The sequence below is a fragment of the Phanerochaete carnosa genome (genome assembly GCF_000300595.1).
Source record: "Phanerochaete carnosa HHB-10118-sp unplaced genomic scaffold PHACAscaffold_5, whole genome shotgun sequence".
Lineage (NCBI taxonomy): Eukaryota > Fungi > Basidiomycota > Agaricomycetes > Polyporales > Phanerochaetaceae > Phanerochaete > Phanerochaete carnosa.
This window is the reverse complement of record NW_006767632.1, coordinates 963,167-986,665: the sequence shown is the minus strand read 5'-3', so window position 1 is coordinate 986,665 and position 23,499 is coordinate 963,167. Positions and strand designations below refer to the sequence as shown.

Here is a 23,499-nt window from a genome sequence, read left to right as displayed (position 1 = left end):
AACGAGCGAGTCTGGGGCAAGTCTGAATGTGTGTGTGAGGGAATCAGTTTGTCGCGGGGCGGCACATCACCCGTTGCCTGTGCATCCCAACCTGCGGATGAATATATATGCCGTTTCGCTACTGAGCTTGCAGAGTATCTCCACGATCATAGGTATTGATGTTTCCCGGTCGTCTGACTCCGTAAAACGCAGAGGACAAAAGTGCTCCTTCACGTATTGTTACAGCCTCGGCTCGATTCTTGGAAAAAAGAGCGAATAAATTCAGCTGGCCGCTTTGTCGACGGCGAACTCGCCGGATTTTCTACCAGGTGCTGCGGGCGACATATGAGTCTGGGTCTGAGTTCGCGGGAACGGGCCTCGAGGCTCTTGAGGCGATTTGATGGGATCGGCGGCAGAGACTATGGGCGCTTACCTGTTGCGTCTTGACCTCGACCCGCTGGGATGATTTCGGTACGCGCACATTTCTCCAGCACAGCGACAGACGGCAGTGACGAATGTGAGGCGTAGGCTTTCTTTATATTCAACCAGAAGGGCGAGGTACGTCGGTTGCAAAGTCGTCGCAGATGAGGCCAAGCTGACGTAGGACAGGTACTCATCTCAAGGCTGTATCGGACAGACCTCAAGTACGCGGCTCACTATCCTTTCACCGTCCAGACCGTCATTGACTCTATGTGCCTGATATCAAAGGCGCTCTATAGCTGATGTCTTCCGGATACAAGTTGTGTCGAACAGCGATGTACGCTCGCCCATTGTCACGCTCGGATCGACCAGCTTCTTCCATGTGAGGCTGAATAACTTGTACATCGTCGCCGTTACCAAGTGAGTCGTACTCCATCTCACAGCACTGGCTTGCTCAGTGATGCGCTGTGTTGTCTTTGCAAGGTGTAACGCGAACGCTGCGCTCGTGTTCGAGTATTGCTACCGCTTCATCTCCATCGCCAAGTCCTACTTCGGGAAGGTGGACGAGGAGGCAGTGAAGAACAACTTCGTGCTTATCTACGAGCTGATTGATGGTGAGTGTCATTCCACGGCATCCGAGGCCATTCGTTGTTCAATCTGCACATGCAGAGATCATCGACTTTGGCTACCCTCAGAATAGTGAGATTGATACGCTCAAGACATACATCACAACGGAGAGTATCATGTCGACTGCGGCCGCTGTGGTGCGTCATCACACGGCTGCCATCCCCGTGCTGTGCTGATACTCTTCCAGGAAGAGTCGTCGAAGATCACTACCCAAGCAACGGGAGCAACCAGCTGGCGGCGCGCTGATGTCAAGTACAAGAAGAACGAGGCGTTTGTGGACGTCGTCGAGACAGTGAACCTGAGTATGAGCGCGAAAGGTCCGTCCTCACCGGCCGATCACCGCGCTCGCTGTGCTGATGCCGTGTTGTCCAGGCACCGTGCTCCGCGCAGACGTCGACGGCCACATCCTGATGCGAGCGTACCTGTCCGGCACGCCCGAGTGTAAGTTCGGGCTCAACGACAAGCTGGTCATTGACAAGTCCGAGCACGGGACGAGCGACGCCGTCGAGCTCGACGACTGTCGGTTCCACCAGTGCGTCCGGCTCGACGAGTTCGACTCGACGCGCACCATCAGTTTCATCCCTCCTGATGGCGAGTTCGAGCTGATGAAGTGCGCACACCCTCGCCGATGTATCCGTGCCTTGAACCCTGATGGAGTTGCGCTGCAGGTATCGCTCGACGTCAAACGTCAAATTACCCTTGCGCGTCATCCCGACAGTCAACGAGATCGGGACATCGCAGGTGTCCTTCGTCGTGACGGTGAAGACAAACTTTAACAATAAGCTTTCGGCGACGAACGTTGTCTTGCGGATACCGACACCGCTCAACACGACGGACGTGGATTGCAAGGTTCCCAGCGGCAAGGCGAAATATGTTCCAGCAGAGAACGTTGTCGTCTGGAAGTAAGTCAAGCTTTCGAGAGGTTGACAGGCTGCCGCTGAGCTCTTTTCTCAGGATTCCGCGCATACAAGGAGGCGCTGAGGTGACGTTCTCGGGACTCGCCCAGTTGACGAGCACAACAAATCGACAAGTGTGGGCCCGGCCGCCCATAGACGTCGACTTCCAGGTCCTGATGTTCACAGCATCTGGTCTTATTGTGCGGTTCTTGAAGGTTTTCGAGAAGGGCAACTACAACAGTATCAAGTGGGTGCGTTACCTTACGAAGGCCAGTGGATCGTACCAGATCAGGGTGAGCACCACATGCCGTGCAGCTCCGCCAAAAAACTCATTGCCAGACAGTTCTGAACGGACAGCGTCTTATACTGTTACCGCCGTTGCTACGCTATTTCACTCATATCTCCGATGTAATCGTTTCCTTATGGAAACATGGACTCGTAATAAATTGTATCAGCTTCGGTGATCTCAGGACGATGACGCGTCCCAAAAGCCCAGTTATAAATTCCGTATGTAGCGGCTTCTCGTCATCCATTCGGTATCTCCCTCCGCAACGCTGTTTCAAGGCTATGCCAGTCACCGAGTTCGCCGTCCTCGAAGCACTGCCGCCATACGCAGTTGACTCTGCGCCGATCCAGTCGTTCCTGGCTGACGTAGGGAGGCAGCAAGCGTCATGGTCGGGCTATCCGCTCATGTTCTTCAGAGACACGGTCTCGCCTACGCACGTCTACCTCGTCTCTGGGTGGAAGGATGTCCCCGCGCACAACGTGTGGATCGCGTCGGAACCAAACCAGGAGCTGCTGCGAAGGGCTGCGTCCATCCTTGCCGTCAGGGAGTTTTTCCATCTCGGCATCGACTTTGAGACGATGCCTGTCGGAGTGCAGCGGATGACCTGGGAGGTGTCGCTGCGTGGGCATGCGGGGGCCGAGAGCGATGCTGAAACGGTGACCGGCGGGCGGTGGAACATGGTGTGGGAAGGAGCGGGTCCTGTGCTCGAACAAGATTCAGGAGATATTCATAGACTGAGGGGCTACGATATTGTTGAGGGAAAGGAAGAAGAGGAGCTGGAAATTGGCCAGAGACTTGAGGAAGAGCAAGGCTCTGTTGCTACGGGATCCAGGGCCAAATATCTGCACCGCATTACACTCCCTGGTTCGGAGTGACCGAGATGCTATGTACAATGTAAGTCTCTCTGAAATACACAGCGTATTGCGAAGTTGGCCGTCGCTGACGGTCACCAAGTCGCTACAGGTCTTTCTGCCCCCGGACACTACTGGACATGCCTAATAGAGACTTGTGATCGGGACGAATTGTTGGGAGAGTGATAGGCGCCCGCTATGCAAAATCTTGCCCTGCAGCCGCGACCTGCTCCAGTCTATCTTCGCTCCTTGCGCGTTATCACACAACTGCTGTAACTGGAGCCCTGGAATAATCCTGTTTTCCTTCCTCACTCAACGGCTTCGATATGGTCGGCTCCCCAAAAGCACAGACAGAACGCATGGACAATTCACCGTCCTCGAGATCCGGGAGCGTATCGAAAGGAAAGAGCAAGTCGCGCAGATCGAACGAGCACAAACGGAAGCGCGACGCTGAAACGGGGCCGTCGAACTCTAACGCCATAGAGTTCGCCGCGGAAGCTGGCCCGAGCACGGCTAATGGTGCAACGAGACAGAACGCCGCGAACGCCACGTTTGGTGGAGAGGACTTCGTCGCGTTCACATTCTCGGATGACAATGAGGAAGATGACTCGGAGAAGGAAGAGGTCGGGCCTCGGGAGTGGGACAAGGGCAAGGGCAAGGCGAGAGACTCTGAGGGCTCGGGGCGCAAACGAAAACACGACGAAGTAGATGACGGGAGCACTGGCAGGAGACGACCGGTAGATGCAGCAGTCTCGAAGCGTGCACCCTGGGCGGCACATGTAGACTGGGACCGGTGCAACAACGTTGCAGAGATGTGCGTTACCTGTGTACGTCGGATGCTACATGGATCTTATCGTGCTCACAGCGGCTCGCAGGCTGCATAAAGAGGTGGAAGCCTTTGTCAAATATATATCTCCTACTCAAGAGGAAGACGAGATAAGGTCGCTCATAGTCGAATCAATCTCACGAGCTGTGACGAAGGCCTTTCCCGACGCGCGAGTGCTGCCGTTTGGCAGTTATGAGACCAAGCTATACCTGCCACTAGGGTGAGTACTCCCGATGTGTTCAGCTATCACATTTTCTCAGGCATAAATAGCGATATCGACCTCGTGATAGAGTCGGACTCCATGGCGTATAATAACAAAGTGAACGTGTTGCAGGCTCTCGCAACGACTATGAAGCGAGCTGGCATCACAGATAAAGTCACCATTATCGCGAAGGCCAAGGTGCCTATCATCAAGTTCGTCACCCGCCACGGTCGTTTCTCTGTCGACATCAGCCTCAACCAGATGAACGGTGTCAAGGCCGGCACGATGATCAAGCGCTTCCTGGATCACATACCCGCCCTTCAGGCCCTGGTTCTCATTACGAAATCGTTCTTGAGCCAGCGGAGCATGAACGAGGTCTTCACTGGTGGGCTGGGCAGCTACAGCATCGTGTGCCTGGCCATCAGCTTCCTCCAGATGCATCCCAAGATTCGCAGGGGCGAGATCGACTCATCGAAAAATCTAGGAGTGCTTGTCATGGAGTTCTTCGAACTCTACGGATGCTACTTCAACTATCGCGAAGTCGGCATATCTGTCCGGGACGGCGGCTCGTACTACAACAAGGCGCAACGTGGTTGGGCAGATTACAAGTCGCCGTTCCTGCTCTCGATAGAAGACCCGGGCGATCCTTGTGAGTGTCTTCCCGCCCTGTTCACACGATTGTTGAGATGTGATGCCGTCGTTCTAGCCAATGATATCTCTAGGGGTTCCTTTGGAATCGTCAAGGTTCGCACGACGCTTGCAGGAGCGCATAGCATCATGACCGCGGCAGCATACGTGCATGCAAGTTATATCAATGCACGTCGGGAAGGCCACTATGTCCGGCTCTCGAGCCATAAGGATCCAGAGGACATGAGCATCTTGGCCAGCGTCATGGGTGTCACCCAAGAGGTCAGTTTTCGTCTGCGTGCCTGGTGAGCTCTTGCTCATACCTGTCACAGACCATAAACCACCGTTTGCTCGTGCAAGAACTTCACGACTCGAAGGTGCTTCACCGAATGCTTGGGATCGATCCGGCACCCGAGGTCCGTTTTAGGCCCTCCGACACACCTGCGGCGACCACGGGTCAAACACGCGCCGCGAAGCAGAGCGTGCAGTCGTCGGCATGGGAACACGCGGACGCGGAGAACGACACCACGCACGGGCGGGACGCGGAGCCCGAGGTCGAAGAGAGCAGGTACGGCATCGACAAGCGTCAGCCGCCGAAAAAGCGCAGACGGGTAGGGTCCGAGATCGACGCGCACACGGTCTACACCACGGACGACGACGACGAATCGGAAGACGAGGATGAGGATCGCGAGCGGCGTCGGAAGAGCGGCAGTGTGGTGGTGCACGCCGCGGGTTCTGGTTCGGAGACAGGGAAGGAGGAGGAGGAGTACGACGTCTTGCTCTCGCCGAGCAAATCTGAGCAGGCTGAACGGACGAGGTCGTACTGGCTGTCTAAAGGCGTTGACGTGTAAGTTGTGCGGTGTCATTGTGCGCTACACATGGTGTGTTCGCAATGATAGAGTTTGTGGCACGGCCCTGCCACTCTTGGGCGTGTTGTGTGCAATGTATACATGTGTGTGCAGTACGCTGTCCGTCTTCTAGGCCCGTGGGGCTATATGTACATCTGCGAGCTAGCGGACGTCCGAGTGATTTAACCGTACACCCGAGACGGGCGCTTCTTGCAAAGGCCGGCCAACAGTGGCAAGTTCCGCTCATCATCTCTTCATTTCTGTCTCTTACCACCACCTCCGCCAGCTGTGGTTGCGTTGCCTCGACGTGCTGACCTTCGCAGTCGCTGGTCGCCCGCGGTCGCCGTCTTCACCTCTTTTTTGACGTTCATTTCCCATTCCATACCATGTAGGTGTCCGAAGCGACCGCTTCCATAGCTGCGGCAACCGACTCACTTTGTGCGTTCCAGGGCGACGACCAAGCCTGCCGTGCCGCCAGGCAACCTCAAAGACCGCATCGCCGCGCTACAGCAGCGAAGCGTGTCACCGACGAACCCCGCAACGGCTGAACCGAGCCCGTATGCGCCTGTGGCAGCGGGCGGCGGCCGCGTGAGCAGCCTGAAGGACAAGATCGCGAATTTCGAGCGCAAAGGCGCCGTGCCCACCCCGCGGGGCCGGTTCGATGCTGCCGCGCTGCCAGTCGGGGACGGTTCGACGAAGAAGAAGGGAGAGCTTTACGGGAATCGGGTGCCCGAGCTCGCGAAGCCGACGGACGCGGCGTTGCTCACCAGGAAGCGCACGGTGTCGACCTCGAGTGCGTCTGCACGATCTGCAAGCCCCGAAGAGGTGCCGCCGGTGCCTGCGCTGGCAGGGCTCAGTGCGCCGACCTCTGGACTGCCGGCTGCACGTCGTGTCGTCTCTGACATTGGACCTCGCACGGACTCGATTACGAATGCCGAACGATCTCCGCTAGAAGAGAAGAAGCTGATAGCGGGAGTTGCTGATGCGCCGGCACAACCTGAAGATCTCACTGCTGGAAAATTGGCTGGCGTTGCGCCCGAAGGCTCCAAGGCTGGTGAGACACCGAAGAGCGAGCCAGCGAATGATGTCCCGCAGCCAGCCATAGTCGATAACAAATCTTCTCCTCTTACTCCTCCGCAAGTGGTTGAAAAACCCGCGGCTACACGTCCTCGGCAAAATTCATCGGCTGCTCCGGAAGTTGTTTCTACATCGACTGAAAGCCTTATCGTGAATACCGAATTGGACAACTCGTCTGTGCTCGGTGACACGACTGCTAGCTCGGAATCGGTACCGACTCCAAGCACAGGCGCATCCTTTACGACTCCCGCCCCGACTGCAGATGATGCGAAGAGGTCATTTGTCCGGGACCCGCCCCAGGCCCCGACCGTTATGCCTGCTACACCCGAGACGGCCTCGCCTATTTCTGTGTCTGCGCCGCGAAATTCCGTGGCTGTGCGCCAAAGTGTCATCTCCGAAATGAGCGTTGGCAGTGCATTGGAGGCGAAGATCGTGTCAGAGCCACCGAAGCTTGTGTCACCGACTATCACACGCGCAACGATCGTCCCTGCATCCACTCTTTCCTCAGCGTCTCCACCACCACCGGTCACTACCACGGAAACTGCGACGCCAGAGCGCAGGACGACCCAGAGATCCTCGTTTCATGCGACTGTGCACCGCAAGGTTCGCGAGACGTCCATCTCAGAACCCGCGCCTTCGATGCCTGCGTCCTCTCCCGCACCTCCGAAACCAACATATCCTCCACCCAGTACTCCCGCTACTCCGAGAGCTCGTGCTACCGTCCCTGCAGAACCTACGTCACCTAGTCTCAGTGATCTCGCCTCACTGATGGCCGACGCGGCACTCCTGGAAGAGGCTCTGTCTACGCCGACAGCGAAAAGGCAGGCCCCTGTCCCAGCTCCCACCGTGAATGTTCAACCCGCTATTCCCGAAGTGCCAGAGCCGACATCGGGTCCGCCTTCCCTTCCACAAAATGTTTTTCATACTCAACCGGACGTTATCGTCGCTACTCCCCAACCCCAATCGCCGCCACCATCTTACACACCCATCACCCCCGACATCTCCTACTTTGCTGGCCGGTCGTTACAGCAACCTTCCGTACATGTGCGTTCCCAGACTACTTCGGTACCAGAATCGTCACCTCCGCAGAAGGAGGTCCACCGCTTTTCGTCGCTCCGCGAGCGCAAGCAGAGCATCCCACAAAGCGTGTACTCTGAAGCTGAGTCCGCTGAATCCTCTGTCTTCGTAGCCATGCCGTCTTCTCCACGGTCTCATTTCCGTGACAACGATGCGAGCTCTGTGAAGAGCTCTAGCAAGTCATTGAAGGGTTCGAAGAAAGGCTTTGGTCGTGCCAGTTCTTGGTTCTTCAAAGGCAAGAACAAGAGTAACTCGACCATCGACGGTACGTGCCAGTGTTGGTCAGCCGTCCGCAGATTGCTTACTCAAGTTGATTAGAACAGGGTGTGCACCAGGGTGCTTCTGAACCGTCGTCACCATTGCTGCTGATGCCTCACCCGCCGGTACCGCCGCTCCCAACACAGATCTACGAGCGGCCGGTGTCGGTGGCGTCCGGTGCGTCGGGAGACGTCTTCGACCTCGACTCCTTCCCGTCCGTGCCCGGCGGCGCAGCTGCTACGCGGCCGCATAGCATGCTGTATCCCAACACCGCTGAGTCCGCGAGCCAGCAACAGGGGCACGGCCAGGCACGTCCACACACTATGTATGCCCCTGCCAGGAAACAATAATGCGTAACACATTGGATGGATCTCTTTTCTCGTCATTGCTCTCGTTTACAGGTGCTGGTGGTGAACCTGGATTTTCTCTTGGTTGCTCATCTTTTTCGCTCGTTCATTCTATCTACACGCGCAATTTAGGCCTACTCAATCTCTCATCCTGTCTTTTATTCTATATCGGCCGCTCTCCTGCTCTCATCTCGGAATCATACTGCTCTCACTGTAATACATCTCTGCTTTAGGCTCAGCTGGATGTGTAGTGCCTCTCATTTCAATGCTCCCATTCAGACGGCTACATGGCGGATAAGTAGCTCGGTGGTTGTTGACAAATCATGAACATGATAAGGTCCGGTTGACTACGGTTATATTACGTAAAATAAGCTCGTATGTGACGGAGTGTGACAAGCGTGTGAATGCAGCCGTCTGACGCTGTGACTCTGTCACACTTGCCTTTACCGCTCGTGTAGTCCTCAAAATTATGACGGCGAGAGGAACAGGGAAAAGCGGCACAATGCTGTGATCGGAACGTATCATTCTGCTCACGCAGAATCCGGCAATGAGTTCTCATTTGAGCTTTCTTCAAAGCGTTATCTCCGCCAGTGCGTGACTGAGCTCTCACGTGATATCGATATAGATGAAAGCATGACGAGCCTATCTTGCCTCAAGACTCTGAAAGTAACCTCGTCAGCTACTGCAGCGACAATAACGAAGAGATGGACGGACCAAGCAGACAGAACGTGAGGGGGACGTCTTCCGCTCGTGGTTCGTTTGGTTCCGCTCCGTCTAAGCCGTGGGTTAGACGCAACACTTATAATGTAATCAGTTACGGTTATCACGTTCGCACAGCTTGGTCTCAACTCTCTTCCTGGGGGCCAGGAGGAGGAGGAGAAGCCGACGTTTCTGCCAGTAGACAGCCGAGAGGCTCGGCTTGCGCATGACAGCTGCTACAATCCTGAATGTGAGTGTCATTCCGGTACAGGAGTTAACGCGCACTTACCAGCTCTTAACCATCAGGTTCCATGTCCCGAAGGGAAACGAAGATGTTCAACTGTGCAGGGTGTGGGGTGATTTTGTACTGCGTGAGTTCCCCCGGCTTCGTCGGGGATTAGCTTATATAGGTTGGGGCAGAGCCGTGCATGCCAGCGAGCGCATTGGCCCGCGCACCGAGCGCAGTGCAAGTGCATCCAGTCAGAGCGCGCTACTATCCTAAGGGGGGATGCCGAAGCCAGACGGAGGGCCTCTTCCGTCGGCCGCCCCGTACTTCTCCCAAGCCAAGTCACCGAAGAGTATCGCGACTTCATCAAACATTTCAAGCCGCACATCTTGTTAGCGTCGGTCGAGATGTATCGTGCGGGACCAAATGACCCGAGGATTGTAGGGTGGGAAGAGGATGCTATCCTCTTCTGTTTTCGCAGGCGCAAAGAGTTCCCACCGAACGCTCCTTCGTGGTCGCGGTTCTACCTCGACCGGGGGCACCGCGTGGACCTTCAAATACTCGAGTCCGTCGTCGAAGAGCTCCCGGAATCTGAGAATTTCCTTGCCGAGAAACCGGTTTGGCTCGCTGAAGCGAGGCGTCGAGGGCGAGGGCATGGCTGTATTGTAACATGGACCGTCTGCGGGAGCGAAGTAGGCGCTATACAAGGGCCGTATCCTCAGATGTTTTCGCCTTGCACCGCTGCCTCCGAGCGGTTGCTCGGTGTCAACCCTATTACATGGCTGGAGACAGCGGTTGAAAAGTTGTCGACAGAGGCATGGAAATAGACTGTCGCGATTTTTGCTATGTGTATCATGTTGTGTATCGTAGTTTTTGTACGTGGTAGTTACAGCACGCAAATCAAGCTTCAGCTGTTCGTTCTTACGTCATAGATTTTGGGCCGCCTGCGTGAAAGAACCTGAGCAGTGTGGCTCGCGTTTACATTCTGGCTGGCTCCCGTTTCTGGGCAGCGTCCAGCGACAAATGTCAGTATGGATTTCTCCCCAAATATCCCGTCCCTCGACTCCAGAGCTTACTACGCTGCATTTTTTGTTGTCTTAATTTGTGCTACAATCGCGAATCCGGACATAAGTAGCGTTATGCCGCAGGGTCCTTGTGGCGCTACGATTGAGGTCGACGTAGGCACCCAAATAGGCTCTGCGGGGCGCACGGAAGAACCCTGTTCGTAGGCGGAGAACACGCAATAAAACTCAAGTGCGCATTTCAGGTGTTGTCGTTTGAGTCGCGGTTCGAGCTCTTGTCAGAGTCCCTCAACTCGAAGGCAGCGCACAGCGACAGACGATCAAACCTTTTGCCCTTGAGTCTCATTGCGCTGCAGGCATGAACGGGGAACTCGCAGACGGTCGTGCAATCAGACGTGGTCCTGATTCGTGCCACAGTCACGACTCAGGATGCAAGTACGCTAGAGTCCGAGACAGCGGCACGCACACTCACACGATCGGTTGTTCGCCGCTCACAGGCCGAAAACCTCGTCGGGACACGAGAATGTATAGTATGTGCGCCAAGTGCAAAGTCGCTTTTGACTGTGTAAGTCCATCCTTCGCGTGTCGCTCGTGCGAGTTCGCTCATGAATGGCGCGTGTACTCTCCAGAGTCCCGAATGCCAGCGGGCACATTAGCCTGAACACAGGTGGATGTGTAATGTTATACAGATTGAGAATCACGTCTTGGCGCAAGGCGATGTAGGGGCTAGTAAGAGCCCCGCGGAGACAGGGCACCTACTCTGCTCCCGAGCGAACTGGCAGACGAGTTTCGTAGCTTATTCAAGCACCTTCAGCAGCACCTCATGGTCGCTGCGCTGGATGCATTTTGAGCATCACCGGACATTGTAGGATGGGAGGATGGCGCCCTCTGGGCCGTCGTCAAAGGGCGTGCCAACTTTTCCTCCAGGAATCCCTCCGCGAACGCGGTTCTATCTGGAGATGGCCCGGCGCTTTCTCTTCCCCGTTATTGAGCTGGTTGTCGGCGGCAATTCGCAGCTCAGCTTCCTTCAAGACGACGAGGGAGCCGGTCAAGCGCTAGTAGCGCGAGCACCCTGATGGGGGTCTGGGCCGGCTGATGTACATCGACGTACACTAACACTCGCCATTTGCGAAGTTCTTCTCACCCAGTCTCGCTCGTTCCGAGGTCAAGTTCATTCCTGCCGATCTGGAACGGACCGAGGAATGGTTGGGGCTCACCGTCAAGAAGCTGTCGACTGCAGCATTCAGTTAACTCTCCGTCCAACATGTAGTTTCTCTTGGGAAATGTGTGAAACCATGGTCCAACAACGCTTGTATCGGTCCATACCATCGAGTAAAGGGCCAGTCTGTCTTTTTGTTACACCTTGAATTCGAAACAACAATATTTTTATTGAGCTACATGAGTGGCTCAGTACACACCCCGACACAGACTCCGCGCTATGCGTCCTTCGAGCTCTCCATGATGGCCTGAATCATCGCCGAGCCGATTTTCGTCGCGTCCTCGAACTGCGACTGGAAGAACTGCGCCGTCTCTTGGAAGCGCTGCTTGTACAACTCAAAGCTGCCGAACGAGATGCACTGGCTCCACCCGCGCGCAGCGATGACGAACTCCATGTCGTTCGACCGATGCGAGGTGTCGTACAGCGCGGCGAAGATCGCGGCGTCCAGGCGCTCCTGCGAGCGGAAGAGGTACTCCGCGACGCCGATCCAGAGGCGGAAGATGGGCGTCGCGGCGAGCTCGAGGTGCACAAAGGGCTGGATGCCCAGGCGCGCCCAGCAGTCCACCATGGCGAGCAGAGAGAGGTGCGAGTTTGGCGGTGCACGGCCCTCGATCGGCGACAGCGCGGTATCCGTGGGCGGACGCTTGCCCAGGCTGAACTTGTCGAGGATGTCTTCGGAGAGCAGGATGCGCTTCCGCCTGACGTCGGTGCCGTTTTTGCCGAAGACGGTGTCGCGCGCGTCGTAGAGCCGCTTTCTGAGGCCCACGTCGTCTGCCGCGAGCATCAGCTTGAAGATCTCGGTCGTGCTCCGCGCATACTGGTCGATCTGAATGGTTGCAGACGGGTTCAAGATGGCCAGTCCGGCATAAACGTGCCATTTGTTCGAGTAGATCCGGTGCATGATGTTGACCTTGACGGTCTCGATACCTTTCACATAGTAGCCATGTTCCCAGGGGTAGGTTTGTTCGCCCGCCCATGCCGATCCCATGCTATCTGGAAGTTAGCCGGTGGAATGGCGGGAAGTCCTCGGAGTATGTCTGCTTACCTCAGGAACGCAGCATGTGTGACCGCTTGGGTGTTTGCTGTCACGATATCATGCTCCACGTAGGACATGTACACGTAGCGTGACTGGAGCGGCCTCAGAATGGACTCGACAAGGCGCAACGCGTCGTCGGGCCCACGGTGTTTGATCAAGACCTAGGTTGTGTCAGTGGCAGAAATATTGCTACAAATCAGATAGCATACTAAGGGCTGACCCAATGGCGACACCGTTGGTCCGTGTAGCGAGTGACACGATACGATGTGCACATCCTCCGGCAGGTGCTTCTCGAACGCAGCCTTTTCAGGGGCTTTTACTGATGTCTGCCCCGCGACAATTGCGCCGACCTTCGTAGCTGGGATATTTCAGCAAAGAAACAACGTCAGGGAGGAGCGAACAGACATGGGCCGTATTCCGCGACTACTCGCTCAATGTACTCGGCCTCCACCGAGTACATTATCCAGTCTGCGATGCGAGCGACTAGGTGACCATCCTTCAGTACAGTGACACTCGCATTGTCTGTTCGTGCGCTTCAATTCTACATACGCCACAAAGGCAGGACAGAGCGTACCCTTCCATGCCTCCTGCAGTGTCTCGTACTTGCTTGGAAGATCACAGACGTAGATTCTGCATGATTCGAATAAGCTATGGCGGTGCCTTTCTTACCAAAGCGCAATGAGTCACTTACTTTTTCCAACCCGCCGCAGAGAGACATTTCGCGTACATGCTCCCCATAGCACCCATACCGATAAGTCCGATGGCCGGCTGCGCTTGTAGTGGCGCATCTGGAGATACGTCTGGGGAGATCATTGCACAGGATGGCGGGGTATGTCGCGAAAGGGAGATTGGCCTTCTCTACGCCCACGCTCCCGCGTCAGCTCTCAGAAGTTATATACGAATCGGGAGCAGAAGACGGAGGCGGCGTACCAAAGCTCTGTGTTGATGTACCGAACCAAAGGGGTGGGTGTCTTGGGCAGCTTGTATATGACCTGTGTGAGTCTCTCTCTAGAGTTCCCTATCCACAGCGGCGGATACAGGGAGAAATTCGCTGACGACTGAAGATCATGGACTTTTGCTGCTGAAAGATTTTGAGCCATTTGGCAAGCTGCGCTTCCAACACTAGACGCCCAATGTAAGTGAGACCTTCTATGGGCGGCAGTTAAGGTTACGCTTTGGAATTCACCGTCCGTAAGGCCTTGTAGGCTCTTGAAAATTATTACAACATACGGGTCAATTATTTCAAGTATGTTGTACTTCCTTAGAATCATAGCCCCGGCTGCATAGGGTGCATTCGAGACATCTCGGTACGTCGTCGGAAAATGCCGAGGACGTGGAGCTCGCATGACTCGTGGGCGTCTAGTAATTTTAAGTGTAGAACCTTGCCTGACTCACATCGAGTTCTCCTCTTTCCCATCCTCCTCGACCTGCTCCTGGCCGCTGCCCCAGAGTACCTCCAAAATGTCCCTCTCCGCAGCCAAAATGCGCATCTCTGGCGCAACGAAAACCAACATGGCCGTCCCCTTCGCGAGGGCCCGCTCTACTGTGGCGACCAGCTCCAGTGTCTCGATGATCGAGGCCAAGTCAAGAGTACGGGAACATGTCAGGAATATCAGCCAAACTACAGCCCGCGATGCTGTTGCTGCTCCGTCTGTGTGAGTCCTCTCCTGAGTCCCATGAAGCCAGGTCATCGCGCGCTCGCTTGTTCGCCTTGTACAATGTTCAGAGCGGTCGCTTGACACGAGGCGGTTTTGCCTTGAAAAGCCGACCAATATACAAAAGCGTCTTCCAGCGACGGATGGCCAGACTTCCCACGATTGAATAATACTCATTGACTCTTTCAGGAGGCCAAATCCGGCTCCAGGCTTCCAGCAGCTGCCTACGAGAAATAACGTTCCTTACCCTCTTCCCGACCTTGGGCCCAGCTCGGCAGGGCCCCTGGATCACTCGTTTGTTGGCATGTCGGGAGGACAGATCTTCCACGAGATGATGGTTCGCCATGGAGTCAAGCACGTTTTTGGATACCCCGGAGGCGCCATCCTGCCCGTCTTTGACGCCATTTATAACTCACCACAGTTCGAGTTCGTCCTTCCTCGGCATGAGCAAGGCGCAGGGCATATGGCCGAGGGCTACGCCCGTGTAACTGGCAAGCCGGGTGTGGTCCTCGTCACCTCAGGACCTGGCGCAACAAACGTCATTACGCCGATGCAAGACGCCCTCAGTGACGGCGTTCCTCTCGTCGTCTTTACTGGTCAGGTCGCTACCTCCCTCATCGGCTCCGACTCCTTCCAGGAAGCAGACATCGTCGGAATTTCGCGCGCATGCACAAAGTGGAATGTCATGGTCAAGGACATTTCCGAGCTCCCGCGTCGCATCAACGAAGCGTTCAAGATTGCGACGTCTGGTCGACCAGGTCCCGTCCTTGTTGATTTGCCGAAAGATGTCACGGCCGGTGTCCTGAGGACGCCCCTGCCGCACAAGGCTACCACGCCTGGCACGCCCCTCGGCCTCCCCACCAACCCCCTGCTCTCAAATAGTCAGTCGCCCACCGACCTCATCATGATCAAGCAGGCGGCGGACATGATCAACAGAGCGGAGCGTCCTATCATTTATGCCGGTAACGGTGTTCTCTCCTCGTCGATGGGCCCCGAACTTCTGAGGGCCCTCGCTAAGGAGGGCAACATCCCTGTCACAACAACGCTCCAGGGCCTCGGTGCCTTCGACGAGCTCGACGAGATGAGCTTGCATATGCTCGGCATGCACGGCTCGGCGTACGCGAACCTCGCGATGCAGCAAGCGGACGTGATCATCGCGCTTGGAGCGCGCTTTGACGACCGCGTCACGGGCAAGGTCGACGCGTTCGCGCCCGCCGCGAAGGCAGCTGCGGCGCAGCGCCGCGGAGGTATCATCCACTTCGAGATCATGCCTAAGAACATCAACAAGATCGTCGACGCGCAGATCCCGGTCATGGGCGACGTCGTGACGAACCTCGCGTCCCTCGTGCCACTCATCAAGCACGCGCCGCGCGCGGGGTGGTTCGCAGACATCAAGGAGTGGAAAGCCAAGTACCCGTTCACGTACGAGCCGAGCAAACAGGGCGCGGTCATGAAGCCGCAGGAGGTCATCGAGGAACTCGACCGACAGACGGCGGATCGGAAAGAGGATGTCATCGTCACGACTGGTGTCGGCCAGCACCAGATGTGGGCGGCGCAGCACTACCGGTGGAGGTATCCACGCACGATGGTCACTTCCGGTGGCTTGGGTGTAAGTCTATTCGCGGCGCTTTTACCCATGAATCTGTGCTGATTCTATGTTTGCAGACCATGGGCTTCGGCCTGCCAGCTGCTATCGGCGCTAAAGTCGGCGCGCCAGAGAAGACCGTCGTTGATATCGATGGTGATGCTTCGTTCAGCATGACTGCGATGGAGCTTCAGACTGCATCGCAGCACAACATCGGCGTTAAGGTCATCGTCCTCAACAACGAGTTCCAGGGTATGGTGCAGCAGTGGCAAGGTACGGTACACTTTTTGGGTGGAAAAGCATTCTTTTGCTGATCATCTGCTCGCAGACCTGTTCTATGACCAAAGATACGCGCACACGCGCATGGTCAATCCCGACTTCATTGCGCTCGCCAAGTCGATGGGCGTGCACGCGATCCGGGTGCACAACAAGGAGGAGCTGCCGGCGAAGATGAAGGAGTTCCTCGAGCATCCGACGGACAAGCCCGTGCTCATGGAGTGTCTCATCTCGTCGACCGAGCACGTCTTCCCGATGGTCCCCGCCGGCAAGGCCCTGCACGAGCAGCTCCTGCACCCGAAGCTCCGCGCAGCGTACTCGATGAAGACGTAGGCTGCCGCCCCTCTTTTTTGGACTTCTGCGCATTCACCTGCCTTCACGCCCTACCCAACGCCTAACCGTTGACATCCGTCATTTCTGCTACTCCGCCCTTATACCGGATTATATTTTTTGCTCTATCGCCGACGGGCTATTGTCTCCATATGGCATGTACCATACCTTGTTTATCTTCTGTACCCCGGAATTGAGCATCAAGCAGAACGTCTGCTGGGAAGACCCTGTCTGTATCAAAAGTTCGGTGCTTACCTATTCCGATGACCTCTTCGTGGACTTAACGCTGCGGAGTCCGCACGCACAAGCGACGAACGGTGATAATAGACACTTATGGATAGTGCCGTGTTAACGTTCACACGGCGAGAAAATGTGCAGGAGAGCGAAGATATGCGTTGCAATACACGATGTACAACAGATATTACATAAAGATATCTCTGTGGGACAGCTGTTAGAACGGCCAGTGGATGTCATTTGATGACCATACCTGATCACAAGTACAAGACGGCGTCATGAAGGATTCGTAAGATGGAAGCTTTCATCGGCGGCTTCCCACGAGCGAGGAGGTTGACGAGTCGTGTAGCCGTTGGTAGGTCAACGCAGGGAGCGGCTGTCAGTGTGGAAGTCTTTAGCTATGCATACATTAGACAGATGCCTGGACTGGACGAAACGCACCGTGGTTACGGGTTCAGACGGGGGAGTGGATTTTACACTGACAGAGGCAGACTCCTGTCGGGTTTGCCGTATGCAATTGTAAGGGGACGACGAACGGATCCTGGTATGTGCTGCCTCTCGGCTTCTGCGCTTGCGGCGCAGCCGTACCCAGACCATGGTGGCAACAACCCCTAGGACGACGACGACTGCTCTGAGCGTCAGTGTCGAGTCTAGTGGTCTAATGGGAATGTCGGAAGGGGACGCACCTATGACCACGACGATGACAATTACCCATTGGTTACCCAGCTGTCCATCGTCTGGGTCATCCTCAGGAGCACCAGTGGTGTTATCCGCAAGCTGTCTGCTTCAGTGTCAGTGGGATGCACGTTCGACGCAACAAGAATGGAGTACATACCTTGGGAGCAAGGGTAGCGCCTGAATGGCCAGGATGTAGTCTGCAACGAGCAGAAAGAGGATGGACGGTAGCATCGACATGGTGTGTTATGCTGCTGTGTAGGCAAGGACACAGGACAGCTTGGACTAGGAGACACGGGCTGTCCGGGCATATATGTGTGAAGAACGCCATGATCATTTGCGCGGTGATGACAGAAGGCGAAGAGAACTTCGCCGCCAAGAGACGCGGCACAAACATCTCTTGGCAGGCCAAGTCCACTCGATCAGGGAATGCTAGGACACAGCACGCGAAGCCGTCCCAGCTCCGCGTTCGGAGTAGCTTTGTTGCCTTCTGAGACTTGGGCACACGGGGTGCTCGACCCTGGCCAGGCCCACGGTAGGGTGGTTACGATGGTCGCAGGAAGTGCAAGGACGCTCTCATGCAGGTGGCACCGTGCCCAGGCGTTTGGACGCTCTGGTCCAGGGGAGATCGCCAAGACTGAAGGTGCCGGGCGCGGAACACATATCTGTAGCTTCTCTTGCCCCACCGCAGACTGTACCCACGGCACGCGGCGCCTTGGCGGTGGGCCTCCGTTTTTCCTTGGTACGTGCATCTGCGAGTCTTGACTGCTATCATCATCAAACACGGGCTGTCGCCACGTGACGGAGGTCCCCTTGTTTCATTTCCTTGTGCAAAGGAGGAAACCCCGATACAGCGACTTGAAGGGCTCGGACTTCAGTATTCTCCCGGTTTCAACCACAGTCCTTAAGCTTGTGAACAGGCAGACTGTTGGGCCGGTAACTGCGTCACGGCCTCCGGTCCTGGAAGACAAATTCGTCACTGGCTGTCCTATGCGATATTGGGTGTCTTACGTTTAGTATGCGCGCTCGAGCTTGAAGCTGCGACGGCGGACGACTGAGCAAGTTGTACACCCTCACGAGCCGCCGACCGCGGGATTCGGAAGCATTAGAAGAGAACGCTCACTTCTCGCTATATCAGGAAGGGCGCATCAAGCGCATCATTTCTTCGGACGCTCACGCATCACACCCCGCGGCAGTTTCGGCAAGGTTCGTTCCTACGCGTAAACATGGCCGCTGCAGCATTCCTCAGGCAAGGCAAGAAGGTCTGCAGAAAAGTATATAGTAGCGGTTGTAGCCTTCCTAAATGCCTCTAGATCGTTGCCATCGGTCGCAACTACGCCGACCACGTCAAAGAGCTCAACAACGCCATCCCGAAGGAGCCCTTCTTCTTCCTGAAGCCGACAACTAGCTATCTACCCTCGGGTGGCAAGGTCGAGATCCCGCGCGGAATTATCGCACACCATGAAGGCATGCTTTCGTTTCATCACTTTCCACGATTCTGCCGCTAATAAATTTTCTGCAGTCGAGCTTGGCCTGGTCATCGGCAAGCACGGCCGGGACATCACTCAAGCCGATGCGGACTCTTACATCGCGGGTTATGGTGAGCGAAACATGATCCGAGCTGCATCGACGGCGCCATTGACCCCTGCCCAGCCCTCGCCGTCGACATGACCGCGCGAAACCTCCAAGACGAGGTTAAGAAGAAGGGCCTTCCATGGAGCGCCGTCAAGGGCTTCGACACGTTCACGCCCGTGAGGTATGTGCTACACTCCCTTGGCAATAGTTTGTGCCTTGCTGGGCTGACCCACCGTGACCGAATAGCTCCTTCGTGCCGCGCTCCGAGGTCGCTGATGCCCAGAACCTCAACCTCTCGTTGAAGGCAAGTCCGCGCGCGTAGGAGCTTATTGTACAGCCGATGTAATGTGCCTGGTCTGCCGTAACAGATTAATGGCGCGGTCAAGCAGGATGGCAACACGAAGGACATGATCTTCCCCATCCCCAGGCTCATCGAGCACATCTCGTCCATCATGGCCCTCGAGGTGTGTTACACCGTAGATTACCGCTCCAATCTGACACGTCCTGTAGGAAGGAGATTTGATTTTGACTGGCACACCCTCCGGCATCGGTGCCGTCAAAGCCGGTGACGAAGTTGAATGCCTGCTGTCCGATCCCAGCGGCAAGGAGCTCGCGAAGCTCAGCTTCGGCGCCGTCGACAGGGCGGGCGGATACCACTACCAGACCTCGTCCTAAGCACGCATAGTGCGATAACCACGGGGCAAGTCGATACGCCGAACCCGGTACACTTGATACCTCGCTCGGATACGCATCGCATACAGTGCTTGTACTACTATTAACGACAGCTACAACTATGTACACACACACACACACCGCGCAGGACCTCGTACAGTTACATCGTCGCCTCCGGCATCTGGGTAGAAAGACACACTACGCAGTCCGTGTTTCCTTGTCCTGCGGGCTCGAGCTCAGGCGCACGCTCCCTTCCTCGGACCCCGTGCTCGAGATGCTCGCGAAGCTCCAGCTGTCTGCCGTCGGCGTCAGATTCCCCGAGCCCTCCATCGACCCGCCGGCGGCGGTCTGGAAGTCGCCGAAGTCGCCGTAGCTGTCGAACGTCGCGTCCTCGCTCAGATCCGCTGAGAGCGTGGGCGGAAAGGTGAACGGGTCTGAGCCGCTCGCGGCCGCTGCGTCTGAGAAGGGGCCAAAGGCGTCCTGCATAATCTGAGTGAGACTGGAATTGTGAGTCACTAGGCAATGCTTACATCTTCAAATGGGTCTGCGAACGGTCCTACACTTGATGACGATGAAGGCGCGAACGAATCCTGAATGTTATGCTTGAGTTCGTATTCATACATGCTCTCGAGGATACAGCTTACATCGAAACCGCTTTCGCTCAACGGTCTCCGGTTACCGTTGTGCTGTCGGGCTTGTACAGGCGGTGGACGCAGCTCGAATGTCGAATGGGCGAGCCATCCACTGTCGTCCTCTTCGTCGTCCGAGGTGTCGCCATCAGCAGACAAATGCGCACCCGACTGCATTTCCTGGGCGAGGTAATGCGCAAACTAGTTTGCATCAGCATGACGTGGCATCCAGTCGCATAAATCGCTCACATGTGGAGGACCAGCGTGAAACTCGTCCTCATCCTCTTCCATCGGGTGCCCATAGTCCGCGCTGCCCTCTCTTGCAGTCCGCACGTTCCTGCGAAGCTCGCCCTGATCGCCCTGCGGCTCCCCCTGTTGCTCGTGCGGCATGCTGGTCGCGGCGCCGCCGGCGTCCGCCTCGTCGACCTTCCACGTGCCCGCAGCGGTGCGCATTCCGGGCGCGACGACGGGCTTGCCGCCGCCAAGCAGGCTCGTGTCCTTCTTCTTCGTCTCGCGGTACCGCCCGCTCACGTACTCATCCCAGTCCGGCTGGGGCGCGTGCTGTGCGACGGTCAGGCGCAGGTCTGGAGGGAAGTGCTCGAGCGCGCCGATCACATCTTCCGAGATGAGCGTCAAGTGGCCCATGTACCCTAGGCGCACGCCCTTCGGTCTTGAGCTGAGGAACAAAGATGAGTGAGCGGCTCAGCGGGAAGACGGATAGACACCTACCTTTCTATATCGTTCCGTTTCGAGCCCTCTATGATGCGTTGCATTAATCGTGCGTCGCGGAATAATGATATTGTCAGCTCCCGATTGTAGCCAGTGTCAATGCGGCCAGTCAGGATCTGGTGTATAAAATCGTACACGACACTGTGGACGAAATTATTCCACGGGAACTCAAAGAAGAGATCCTATGCAAAATCAGATTTGCCCGATCGATATCTGTATACGGCAGACTACGCACGAGCAAGGTGGATGCCACGTTGACATCGAGAAACCGCTGCTTCAACCGCTCGCCCAAAACAGGCGGGCCCTTAGCTGTTGACTCCCTCTCAACTAGAGATCTCCGACTACTCCGCCTTGAATCCCTCGATCTTTGTCGTGTTAATGTCGTATCCGAGTCAGTCGAATCATGTCGGCGTGGCGTCGTTAGTGAACTCGGGTCCAACGTTGGGGATTGCATCGGAGACGACGAGAGTGTTGCAGAGGGAAAACGTTCCAGCGGCGTCACAGGCAAGCCCGTAGAACTGTCTCCTGAGCGGGGTTCCTCATACATGGCAATCTCCTCCATAGCTTCGTCGTCTGAACTGCCAGGTTCGTCATCGCTCATGTCGTCGTCCGAGTCGATAGACGATGAATGTGCTGCCGACACAGGAAACTCGTGCGCAGGTTCCATCTCTTCTTCTTCGTCAATATCGTCAGCCTCGTCGTCGCCACCGGAGCCGATTGCAATGACTTGTGCGAGCTCTTCTAGGGCAGAGAGACCGCCCTGTAATCTGCCTTCTGAGTCGTACAGGTGGTCGAACTCTGACGGCCGGTTCAGGAGAGACATGTTCGAACAGTGTAGCAGCTCCGCGTACAATTCACATATCCGGTACCGCTCGAATGTTAGCGGGGCCAGCGCGCCTACCGTCGTCACCACGGGTCCATTCTGGAGTCCAATAACAAAGCGAATGTACCTGGCAGTTAATACGAAGGGAATAGCATGAGGATAAAATCACATACCTGGGATCTGGGATTCCGGAGATATCTCTGCAGCTCGTCTAGCTTGTCACACATCGTCTCTAGTACTGGACCGAGGTGAACGACGCCCATGCGGTTGACCATATCCATCATTGCGCGTTCTAGGGCGTCCCGGCCATCCTGCGTGTGCATCTGGAGGTGCTGCTGGACCTGTATAAGCCTGTTCCGCAGCGTGTGAAAGAGATACGGCTCGAAGTAGTCCGAATTGTTTTGCCGAATTAGCTCGATTATAATGCATATCGACTGGACCACAGACGACGAAGTAGACTCCTGGTTCGGCAACTTCTCTTCCTCGGGGGCGACGGCTGCCTGTGGCGGCGCGCTTGCGGGGTCTTGAGCTGGCGGCTTGTAATCAGTCAAGATGTAGCCCACCAGCTTCGCCACACTGGCAGGGCTCGCGAGTTCACGGGCGAACTTGTTGGAGGCGATGCCAGTGCCGGGGCCGTCACCCAGGCCGGGAGCGGGCGATGGTGCAGCCATGGAAATGATGCCCTTGATTAGCTCGGCGACTACTGCGTGCTTATCTCGACTATGGTCGGGCGAGAGCATGTCGAGCAAGCGCGACATCAGGTTCTCCTTCGAAAGCCACTGCGCGCCCCGAGGTAAGAGAAGCTCGGAGAGAAGCGTGACGGAGAGAATTGAGCACATACTTCAAGGACTCCCGCACACGACGGCACTTCGTCCAGTTGGATGATGCGCACGAGCAGGTCCGCGAACGCGGGCGTTTCGATGTGGCGAAGCAGACGTTCGACGATGTTCGGCTGCGCTTGGATAAAGGCAAGCATCTAGGGCATGTGCGGTATTCATATCCGCGTGCGGGGAAGAGCGCAAGGGATACAATTCACCTCTGCTGACTTTTTGTTCAGGAAGACAGCGTTGACCTTGGCGAAAAACGAAGCCAAGGCCATCTGGTTAGGCTCTTTGAATGCTTCGGAAGGCTGATCCAGGACAGTTTCCCAGAAGGGGTTCAGGAGCTGGCCCGACCGCGAGAGGCAGGTCTCCACTATAGACCATATGTCACTGCAGAGCACTTCGGTAGCGATGTACGGGTATCTGTAGGGTACATACGATCTTATCAGAATATTAGAACCTTGAGCGGGGGATCTATGACGCACTTTTCTCGAGTCCTCTCATCCTCGCCCTCTATCCGTCCAGAAACATAGCCCAGCAAACGTTGAAGGACGTCTACCCGCTGAAAATAGTCAATCAGCCTTGTGTTTTGGGCCTTGCACTCTTGTATGAGCTCGTCTTCATCAAGTATTGCCTCGAGCGAGACGTCTTCCTTGTCGAGCAGGCTGTCGATTGAGGAACCATTATGGAATCCGAACCTACCCCGAGCAGGCGTTGAGCGTGAAGGGGCGGGGACATGGACGAGGGAAATACCTCCAGAACATAGATTAGGACGAGCGGATTGCTCGATCCAGACGGTAGTGTGACCGAGGGCTAGAGAGCGTGCAGGCGAGCACAGAGCGAGAAGAGAGTGCGACGATCCAGGTCAAGAGCGCGACGCCGGACGCTCATCCCGTCAGTCTGCCTCATCACTGCTTCATCTCGGTCCAGCCGTACCGTCAACTCAATCAACCCCACATTCGATCTCCACCA

General features: G+C 56.1%; 9 protein-coding genes across 9 annotated transcripts; 7 read left to right on the top strand and 2 right to left on the bottom strand.

The window, feature by feature from the left end:
- Positions 1-441: 441 nt before the first annotated feature.
- Positions 442-2,446, top strand: PHACADRAFT_208759 (uncharacterized protein; the record flags this gene model as incomplete). Its single annotated transcript, XM_007395516.1, has 11 exons — positions 442-450; positions 508-537; positions 589-623; positions 688-819; positions 883-1,013; positions 1,069-1,163; positions 1,214-1,343; positions 1,399-1,636; positions 1,695-1,928; positions 1,981-2,215; positions 2,266-2,446. 11 exons carry the CDS (start codon positions 442-444, stop codon positions 2,269-2,271), a joined length of 1,275 nt encoding a protein of 424 aa, XP_007395578.1. The 3' UTR covers positions 2,272-2,446.
- A 43-nt stretch (positions 2,447-2,489) lies between these two features.
- On the top strand, positions 2,490-2,909 carry PHACADRAFT_50500 (uncharacterized protein; the record flags this gene model as incomplete). The annotated part of the gene is made up of 1 exon (XM_007395209.1): positions 2,490-2,909. A coding segment is annotated over one exon (420 nt), but the record flags the coding sequence as incomplete, so codon positions are not given.
- A 509-nt stretch (positions 2,910-3,418) lies between these two features.
- On the top strand, positions 3,419-5,023 carry PHACADRAFT_93478 (uncharacterized protein; the record flags this gene model as incomplete). Its single annotated transcript, XM_007395515.1, has 4 exons — positions 3,419-3,873; positions 3,935-4,105; positions 4,156-4,736; positions 4,794-5,023. 4 exons carry the CDS (start codon positions 3,419-3,421, stop codon positions 5,021-5,023), a joined length of 1,437 nt encoding a protein of 478 aa, XP_007395577.1.
- Positions 5,024-8,013: 2,990 nt separating this feature from the next.
- Positions 8,014-8,723, top strand: PHACADRAFT_255710 (uncharacterized protein). The gene has a single exon (XM_007395514.1). It carries the CDS (start codon positions 8,085-8,087, stop codon positions 8,322-8,324), a length of 240 nt encoding a protein of 79 aa, XP_007395576.1. The 5' UTR covers positions 8,014-8,084; the 3' UTR covers positions 8,325-8,723.
- Positions 8,724-8,725: 2 nt separating this feature from the next.
- On the top strand, positions 8,726-10,180 carry PHACADRAFT_173327 (uncharacterized protein). The gene is made up of 4 exons (XM_007395513.1): positions 8,726-9,074; positions 9,136-9,270; positions 9,327-9,391; positions 9,441-10,180. The coding sequence occupies exons 1-4, from the start codon at positions 9,026-9,028 to the stop codon at positions 10,071-10,073; spliced, it is 882 nt and encodes a 293-aa protein (XP_007395575.1). The 5' UTR covers positions 8,726-9,025; the 3' UTR covers positions 10,074-10,180.
- Positions 10,181-11,608: 1,428 nt separating this feature from the next.
- Positions 11,609-13,245, bottom strand: PHACADRAFT_255707 (uncharacterized protein). The gene is made up of 6 exons (XM_007395512.1): positions 13,215-13,245; positions 13,098-13,153; positions 12,929-13,045; positions 12,733-12,881; positions 12,533-12,684; positions 11,609-12,476 (listed from the first exon to the last, which is right to left on the bottom strand). The coding sequence occupies exons 3-6, from the start codon at positions 12,981-12,983 to the stop codon at positions 11,705-11,707; spliced, it is 1,128 nt and encodes a 375-aa protein (XP_007395574.1). The 5' UTR covers positions 12,984-13,045; positions 13,098-13,153; positions 13,215-13,245; the 3' UTR covers positions 11,609-11,704.
- Positions 13,246-13,953: 708 nt separating this feature from the next.
- On the top strand, positions 13,954-16,607 carry PHACADRAFT_255705 (uncharacterized protein). The gene is made up of 4 exons (XM_007395511.1): positions 13,954-14,178; positions 14,368-15,787; positions 15,844-16,036; positions 16,092-16,607. The coding sequence occupies exons 1-4, from the start codon at positions 13,985-13,987 to the stop codon at positions 16,370-16,372; spliced, it is 2,088 nt and encodes a 695-aa protein (XP_007395573.1). The 5' UTR covers positions 13,954-13,984; the 3' UTR covers positions 16,373-16,607.
- A 1,655-nt stretch (positions 16,608-18,262) lies between these two features.
- PHACADRAFT_208754 (uncharacterized protein) lies at positions 18,263-19,188 on the top strand. The gene is made up of 5 exons (XM_007395510.1): positions 18,263-18,540; positions 18,592-18,700; positions 18,801-18,878; positions 18,932-19,034; positions 19,100-19,188. The coding sequence occupies exons 1-5, from the start codon at positions 18,505-18,507 to the stop codon at positions 19,173-19,175; spliced, it is 402 nt and encodes a 133-aa protein (XP_007395572.1). The 5' UTR covers positions 18,263-18,504; the 3' UTR covers positions 19,176-19,188.
- Positions 19,189-19,346: 158 nt separating this feature from the next.
- On the bottom strand, positions 19,347-23,336 carry PHACADRAFT_143306 (uncharacterized protein). The gene is made up of 11 exons (XM_007395509.1): positions 23,281-23,336; positions 23,013-23,225; positions 22,743-22,950; positions 22,548-22,682; positions 21,880-22,485; positions 21,119-21,805; positions 20,884-21,065; positions 20,404-20,830; positions 20,170-20,355; positions 20,056-20,115; positions 19,347-20,005 (listed from the first exon to the last, which is right to left on the bottom strand). Exons 1-11 carry the CDS (start codon positions 23,289-23,291, stop codon positions 19,724-19,726), a joined length of 2,997 nt encoding a protein of 998 aa, XP_007395571.1. The 5' UTR covers positions 23,292-23,336; the 3' UTR covers positions 19,347-19,723.
- Between the last annotated feature and the right edge of the window lie 163 nt (positions 23,337-23,499).

Excerpts from the sequence above, each read along its gene's own strand:
- PHACADRAFT_208754 (XM_007395510.1), top strand. The coding sequence starts at position 18,505 with ATGGCCGCTGCAGCATTCCTCAGGCAAGGCAAGAAG. Across the intron at positions 18,879-18,931 it reads CTCTTACATCGCGGGTTATG|CCCTCGCCGTCGACATGACC; the intron begins GTGAGCGAAACA and ends ACCCCTGCCCAG. Across the intron at positions 19,035-19,099 it reads GACACGTTCACGCCCGTGAG|CTCCTTCGTGCCGCGCTCCG; the intron begins GTATGTGCTACA and ends GTGACCGAATAG.
- PHACADRAFT_143306 (XM_007395509.1), bottom strand. Across the intron at positions 22,951-23,012 it reads GATGAGAGGACTCGAGAAAA|ATACCCGTACATCGCTACCG; the intron begins GTGCGTCATAGA and ends TGTACCCTACAG. Across the intron at positions 21,066-21,118 it reads ACGTGGCATCCACCTTGCTC|GATCTCTTCTTTGAGTTCCC; the intron begins GTGCGTAGTCTG and ends GATTTTGCATAG.
- PHACADRAFT_255707 (XM_007395512.1), bottom strand. The coding sequence starts at position 12,983 with ATGTACTCGGTGGAGGCCGAGTACATTGAGCGAGTAGTCGCGGAATAC. Across the intron at positions 12,882-12,928 it reads AGTCGCGGAATACGGCCCAT|CTACGAAGGTCGGCGCAATT; the intron begins GTCTGTTCGCTC and ends GAAATATCCCAG. Across the intron at positions 12,477-12,532 it reads ACACATGCTGCGTTCCTGAG|CATGGGATCGGCATGGGCGG; the intron begins GTAAGCAGACAT and ends ACTTCCAGATAG.
- PHACADRAFT_255710 (XM_007395514.1), top strand. The coding sequence starts at position 8,085 with ATGCCTCACCCGCCGGTACCGCCGCTCCCAACACAGATCTACGAGCGG.
- PHACADRAFT_255705 (XM_007395511.1), top strand. The coding sequence starts at position 13,985 with ATGTCCCTCTCCGCAGCCAAAATGCGCATCTCTGGCGCAACGAAAACC. Across the intron at positions 14,179-14,367 it reads GCTGTTGCTGCTCCGTCTGT|GAGGCCAAATCCGGCTCCAG; the intron begins GTGAGTCCTCTC and ends TGACTCTTTCAG. Across the intron at positions 15,788-15,843 it reads TCACTTCCGGTGGCTTGGGT|ACCATGGGCTTCGGCCTGCC; the intron begins GTAAGTCTATTC and ends CTATGTTTGCAG.
- PHACADRAFT_173327 (XM_007395513.1), top strand. The coding sequence starts at position 9,026 with ATGGACGGACCAAGCAGACAGAACGTGAGGGGGACGTCTTCCGCTCGT. Across the intron at positions 9,075-9,135 it reads GGGGACGTCTTCCGCTCGTG|TTACGGTTATCACGTTCGCA; the intron begins GTTCGTTTGGTT and ends TAATGTAATCAG. Across the intron at positions 9,271-9,326 it reads CAGCTGCTACAATCCTGAAT|GTTCCATGTCCCGAAGGGAA; the intron begins GTGAGTGTCATT and ends CTTAACCATCAG.